Source organism: Bos indicus, chromosome 23, assembly GCF_029378745.1.
Source record: "Bos indicus isolate NIAB-ARS_2022 breed Sahiwal x Tharparkar chromosome 23, NIAB-ARS_B.indTharparkar_mat_pri_1.0, whole genome shotgun sequence".
NCBI lineage: Eukaryota > Metazoa > Chordata > Mammalia > Artiodactyla > Bovidae > Bos > Bos indicus.
The window spans coordinates 28,772,228-28,779,792 of record NC_091782.1 but is presented as its reverse complement, the minus strand read 5'-3'; the positions used below and the strand labels follow the sequence as shown (position 1 = coordinate 28,779,792).

The 7,565-nt window shown below is 35.3% G+C and overlaps 1 protein-coding gene across 1 annotated transcript; it reads right to left on the bottom strand.

Moving 5' to 3' along the window:
- Positions 1-5,157: 5,157 nt before the first annotated feature.
- Positions 5,158-6,105, bottom strand: LOC109576693 (olfactory receptor 5V1-like). The gene has a single exon (XM_019985338.2). It carries the CDS (start codon positions 6,103-6,105, stop codon positions 5,158-5,160), a length of 948 nt encoding a protein of 315 aa, XP_019840897.2.
- Between the last annotated feature and the right edge of the window lie 1,460 nt (positions 6,106-7,565).

The following is a 7,565-nucleotide window of genomic DNA, read 5'->3' as shown; positions in this document are numbered from 1 at the left end:
TGTCTGTATGCATGTAAGGAAAAATTGACCCAATAAAAGTGAAAAATGACTATACAAGGGAATAATGACTATGACTTGTGGATGTTAATACTATGTAGAATAGAATACATGAATGGAAAAAGAAAAGAATTCACATTATTTTTAATGGCACATTAAACATTTACAAAATCAAGATAGGTTGAGTTTTTTTTTGAGCATCAAAAATTTCAATAGATTGAGTCATTCAAAGAATGTTCTTTGAATATGGTAAAATTTTTAAAAAGTAAGAAAAAGATATCCAGAAATGCACTAAATGCTTGAAATAAAGCAACACACAGCTAAATAATTCATGGATAAAGGGAAAATCCAAATAGATTTTTAAAAATATTTTAACCAAATTATAATGAAGATGAGACATATCAAAACTTTTAGTATGTAGCTAAAGAAATAAACAGAGAAATTTTATGTCTTGAATTCATATCTTAAAAATAAGAAATATTGAAAATCAGTACTCTAAAATTGTATTTCAAAAACTAAAAGAATGAATGAATAAAACCAGCACCTCAAATCTAAAGAAACCAAAAGAAAGGAAATAATGAAAATAATAACATGAATCATTAAAATAGAAAAGAAAAATACAGTAGAGAAAAGTCAATAAAGTGAAAACTTAGTTATTTGAAAAGATTGTGAAAGTGATAAACTCCTGTAAGACTTAAAGAGAGAGAGCTCAAAATATCAATTATAGAAGATCTTTATGAGCAAATTTATGCCAATAAATTTAACAATCTAGATGACATTTATAAAATACTTCAAAACAAAAGTAAATTACTAAAACTAACAGTAAAAGAGAAAATTTGAATAGTTTGATATCTATATAGGAAATGGTAGCTGCTATTTAAGATATTCCCCAAAATAAAATGCCAAGTGCAGATTTCTACCAAATAGTTAATAAAGAAATAATAATTTACACATAGTCTCCTAAAGAAAGAAAAAAAGAATACTTCTCAACTTCTTTTATAAGGCTAGCATAACCCTGATGAAAGTAGTGAAAGTGAAAGTCGTTCAATCATATCCAACTCTTTGTGACCCTATGGACTATACAGTCCATGGAATTCTCCAGGCCAGAATACTGGAGTGGGTAGCTGTTCCCTTCTCCAGGTATCTTCCCAACCTGGGTCTTCCTCACTGCAGGCAGATTCTTTCTTACTTCCCACAAGGGAAGCCCAAAGCCCCGCAAAAAGAATACTCTCAACCTCTTTTTCAAGGCTAGCATGACCTTGATACCAATACTTGAAAAAGGACTTAACAGAAAGGAGATGTGCAGATTACCTTGTTTCATGAGTACAGATGCAAAATTCCTTTCTCACTGTCTCCTATGTGACTCTGTGCAAATCACCATCATCACTCATTTGAATTATTGGAATGATCTTATTTCCACTCTTATCCAGTCTCTTATTCTCAAGGCAGCATCCAGGATTATTCTGTTAAACATGTCTAATGATTTAAGCTTCCACTACCACTCTATTCCTGGATTACTCAGCCACATTGATCTCTATGTTGTTCCTAAAACACTAACTACATTCTCATCTCAAGGTCTTTGCACCAGCTCTCCACTTGTATGAAGCATTCTTACACTTAATAAATTCACATGTTTAATTCCCACATCTCTTTCAGACCTTTGCCCTAAAGCTACACCTTCATCGTGAATTTCTCTGATTGTTTTGTTCAGTCACTGACTCCTGTACAACTCTTTGTGATACGATGGACTGCAACACGCCAAGCTCCTCTGTCCTCCACTATCTCCTGGAGTTTGCCCAAATTCATGTCCATTAAGTCAGCGATTCTATCTAACCATCTCATCCTCTCTCACCCTCTTCTCTGGCCCTCTATCTTTCCCAGTGAGTCAGCTCTTCACATCAGGTGGCCAAAGTATTGGAGCTTTAGCTTCAGCAACAGTCCTTCCAGTGAAGTGTCAGGGTTAATTTCCTTTAGGATTGACTGGTTTGATCTCCTTCCTGTCCAAAGGACTCTCAAGAGTCTTCTCCAGGTTAAATGACAAAAGAAAAGCATATCCTTTCTTGCTATGTTATTATCAATGGCACTTATCTTAATCTGCTGTATTGGATTTTATTAAATATTTTATATTTTTTATTTAACTTACATGCAGTCTCAAACACACACACACACAAAATTGTTGTCTATTTTATTCACTACTGCATCCCAGCACCTAAAACAGTGTCTGGAACATTTTTTTGGTGCTCTCTCTATACTTATTGAATTAACTACTGGGTTATTTTTACCTGTTCAGTTATTATCAGTTACAAAAGCTACCCTCAAAAGGTCAGATTTGTTTTCTTTTGAACATTCTCACCTATCCATACTATTCTCCTGAATGTGATGCTACACTCACAAAAGATTCTTTCAGTTTATCAGAAGACATGGCAACATAGAAAGTGAGAAATGAATATTTGTGATTAAGTAAATAACTTTTAGCCATATAGGGCCATTTTAGCAATTCATTTTTGTCATGGACTGTTCTCAAAGACACTTGTGATTCTTAATGATTAATTATTGTCTATAAACAGTATTTTAAATTTAAGAAATTACATTATTGATGAAAGAAAACAAAAATCTAGGAACTGCACTCCATGAGTATGGATATAGAAGAAATATTCTAAATGGAGTTGTTGGTAGAGAAGATGATTAATCTCAGGAGTCGTAAATATAATTGAAGGACATTATTACCTATGAAGGACATTATTACCTATATGGGAAAATGGGAATGTACTCAAGTGAAAATATTAATACTTAAGTAAATACTTCATACAAGAGTTTTGAAAATTATTATATTTTTCCTGGATAATAGCACCATCCATCTCCCACTAAAAATCATACTATTGCAAAGTTATATAATTATATAAACAGTAGGTACAATCTAACATATTGTTTGACTAGAACTAGAACCTATTATTTTTGCATTATTAATTTTGACATATATTAAGGTATTACTTATGTAATTTTTTTCTCTAATTCTCAGTAACACACACACCCACCCACACACACCCACACCCATAACCACACACCACTAAACAGATATAGACACTCAGACATTTAATTTAAACATAGACCTAACTTGACCACAATGAGAGTCTACCCTGAAACAAATAACAAACAACCAAAAAAAAAACAACAACAACAAACAAAGATGTACACACACAGACTGAGAAATTCAAAGCTTTACTTGCTAATGACATGTGCCGTGAACACACCTGCTCTTCCACTCTGTAATTTTCACAGCTTAGATTCAAAGAGTTTTCCACATTTACTTTCACTTGCTTTTTCCAATTATATTAACGCCCTTTCTTCAGAAAATCATTCCTCTAATCTAAGCTCACTTTTCTTCTGTTTACTCTCAGCCAATTTGTCCTGCATATCTGTCTTCACATACTTTATAATAAAATAAAATTTTGGCTCAAAAAGGATATCCAAAAATCAGAGATCAGCTTCATTTACTGTCTCTTTGAATAAGATCATCATAGATAGTTCCAGCTCTTCAAAACTCTTTCACCCATTTTATTGCAAGCAACCTGTATCTAGATGTGAGATTGAATCTCAGCAAATTCATCTCTTATTTGAGAGAACAAACAGACTAAATCCTGTATAAACCTCCCTGGGGGTATCTGGACATTAATGTCTTGGGATTTTCTCTCTAGAGACTTATTCTTTCCATATTTCTCTTCCATAAGTATCAATTTATACCCTTCTTTGGTGTGCTTGTGAAGTCACTAGATTAATTCTTTAATAATAAATTTGGGACAGAGCCTTTGGTTGATCATGAGCAAAAGGGAGTGATGAGAATATAAAAGAAAAGAGACAGGTCTATCCTTCAAAAGTCTAACACCTTATAAATGCAAAAAAGTGATATCAGAGCAATATAATGAAAACTAAAAATATGAATTATAAACTGAATTCCACAAATAAAGAAAAGGAAAGTATTTAGGGAACTGATAAACAAACAGGGAAGAATAAACAATGGGAATAAATTTGTTTAATTTGCATTTTTATGTATGGGATCTTTGAAGTATTGCAAAAAATCTAAGGTTATTATTTGTGCTATTATGATAAATATCCTTTCTAAAGATAAGAGAAATTATATATTTTCTATTTTGTTTGTTTCTTTTTTTTTTTGGTCACATTATGTGGCTTACAGAATCTTAGTTCCCTGACACCAGAGATTGAACCCAGGCCACAGCAGTGAAAGCGCTGAGTTCTAACCACTGGTCTTATGCTTAGTTGCTAAGTTGTGTCTGACTCTTTGCAACCCCATGGACTGTAGCCTGTCAAGCTCCTTTGTCCATGAAATTTTCCAGGCCAGAATACTGGAGTGGATAGCCTTTCCCTTCTCCAGGGGATCTTCCCTACCCAGGGATCAAACCCAGGTCTCCCACATAGCAGGCAGATTCTTTACCAGCTGAGCCACCGGGAAAGTACAGTAAATGTAAGAAGGACAGTGACAAAGGAAGACAACTTTTAGACAAATGCTGAAAGTTAGAGAACCACAAGTCAATGGATAGTTAGTTCACCATAAGACAAAATAAAATTTAAGAACAATAGATTAACTGAAGAATATATTTGATATGTTTGAATATATTTGGGATTCCCTAGTGGCTCAGATGGTAGAGTCTGCCTGCAGTGTGGGAGACCTGAGTTCAATCACTGGGTCGGGAAGATCCCCTGGAAAAGGAAATGGCAATTCACTCCAGTATTCTTGCCTGGAAAATCCCATGGATGGAGGAGCCTGGAGGGTTAAGTCCTTAGGGTCGCAAAGAGTCGGACACGACTGAGCAACTTCAGTTCACTATATTTGATATGGAGGTTAAAATACCAAAAAAAGTGTGCACAAGTAGAGACAAGCACATCGTAGTTTTACTTATGCTCAAAAGATTCAAATTAACTTTTTATTTAGATATAGTTTCAAATATATAGAATATACATAAGCTTTTCAGGAATAAGAAGAGAACCCCCAAAATCCATGAATTCTTTACCCAGATTAATCTATTGTTAACATTTTGCCCCATTTATCATTGAAATCAATACTGTTGGCAAGAAAAAACAGATTGCATGGGCAAGACAGATAATTTTCTATATTTATCATGAGAGAAAAATAAACACTACACTTCAAGGGAAATGAAGTTTGAAAGTTGCTACTTTTTCTCCCACAGCTCTCAGGGCCTTTCTGATATCCTTATTCCTCAAAGTATAAATGATGGGGTTTAGCATAGGGGTCACCACACTGTACAGTACTGAGATCAGCCGGTCTTTTGCCAATGAGTAAGATGAGATGGGCCGCACATAGGTGAAGATGGAGCTGCCATAGTAGAGAAGGACAATAACCAGGTGAGACGCACAGGTGGAAAAGGCCTTTTGTCTCCTCTCTGAGGAGCGGATCCTCAAGATGGTGGAGATAATGTAGAGGTAGGAAAGGATGATACCTAGGAAAGGAGCCCATCCAATGAAGACCCCAACAATAAGTAACACCAACTCATTGACAGAAGTGTCCCCACAAGACAAGATCAGCAAAGGAGGGATGTCACAGAAGAAATAATTAATCTCGTTGTTGCCACAGAAAGGCAGGCGGAATGTCAGTACTGTGTGCACCACTGAGTTGAGGAAACCACCAGTCCAGCAGGAGGCTGCTAACTGGCTGTATAGGACCTTGTTCATAATAACCGAATACCTTAAAGGTTTGCAGATTGCAATGTAGCGATCATATGCCATGGCTGCCAGGAGGAGACATTCTACCCCCACAAAGAAAAGGAATGCAAAAAGTTGAGCCACACAGCCCCCGTAAGAAATACTTTTCTTCTTTGATAGGAGATGCACCATCATCTGGGGGACATTAGTGGTGGTATAACAGATATCAAGAAAGGCCAGATTCCTTAAAAAAAAATACATGGGAGTATAGAGTTGTATATCGACCAATGTTACCAAAATAATGAAAATATTTCCTCCCAGGGTACAGAGATAGATCATAAGAAATATGGTAAAGAATAAAAACTGCACATCATTTAAGTCAGAGAATCCTAAGATGATAAATTCAGACAGAGTGTGATTTTCTCCTTCCATGATGTTTTCTCTTGGAAACTGAGAAAGAAGCAGTACAGATTGCAGTATTCATGTGCTGCAGCAGCAGTAATCTACAAAACAAGAACATATAACTTTATAGATAAAATAATCATCAGAAAATAACAGGAAAAAACGCTCAAATTTAGAATCTATGACAAGTTACAGTGTTGTACCGCAATCATCACATAAGCCTTCGACACACATTTAAACTTTTCCTATAGGACACATGTCTTACAGAACATCAGCAACACCTTTGCAGGAAAAAGTAAATATTTTAAAGGTCTATGTGCAGCATAAGAGCTATTTATGTAAATAGGTCTTGGCAAGCCCATTTCTTAACACCTTGTTGTGTCTTAGAGATGACTGGTGAATATCCATTACATAATTTGTTTCAAGAGTTGTGGGGTTATTTGAGTTTCTCCTTGTGATGCCTCCTTGTCTTCCTTGCACATTTAGAGATTGATCTTTATGGTTTTAAGTTATATTTTAAGAAAATGAAAGTGGAATAGAAAATTCCAAAAACAAGACAGTTCCAGAATGTGATACCATGTACTTTGATAAAACTTTATCTTAAAAAACAATAGTTGACACTAGTAAGCATGTCCTGGAACAGACTCTTTCAAACCATGACACTAAGACTTGAAGATGACACTGTTATCAATGGAATTAGTTATTGAAACCACTCTCCAGTGCCCTAAGCTTTGTCATATAATTTCCCTGGTGGTCCAGTGATTAGGACTTGGAGTTTTCACTGCTGTAAAAGTAAGACCAAGTAAATGAATAAAAATTTTAAATAATAATTTTGTCTCATTTTAGCCTCAAATATCGTGATGTGGTCGTGGTTTAGTCACTAAGTCCTGTGTCTGCATTCAGAGCAGGAAATTTAAAAGTCAGACTTCTCTCTCTTTAGCTGGTATGGTCACCAACAACAACCTTAGCTGATCAGAGAAAACATGAAACAAACAAGAGAACACGTCTCACAACAAGTCAGAATACCTGAGTTCCCTCCTCAGTTCTACAATCCACTAGCTGTTTGAACATGGGAAGATCATTTTAATTTTCTGGTTCCCTGTTGAGTCATATGTGATGTGAAAGTCGCTCAGTCATATCCAACTTTTTGCAACTCCATGGCCTATACAATCCACAGAATTCTCCAGGCCGGAATACTGGAATGGGTAGCCGCTCCCTTCTCCAGGAGATCTTCCCAACCCAGGGATTGAACCCAGGTCTCATGCATTGAAGGCAGATTCTTTACCAGCTGAGCCACAGGGGAAATCCTGAGTCATATGTAAAATTATTATAAACTCTCTATCTCCAAAATTCCAGAAAAATATTTATGTATTATGATGTAAAAGTAACAGTTTTAGTTTGACCGTTGATCCATTCTGATTGCTTAGAATGATGAAGAAACAAAAATGTTTAAAAATCAATTTTCTCATCAATGGTTTTGGTAATGTGAT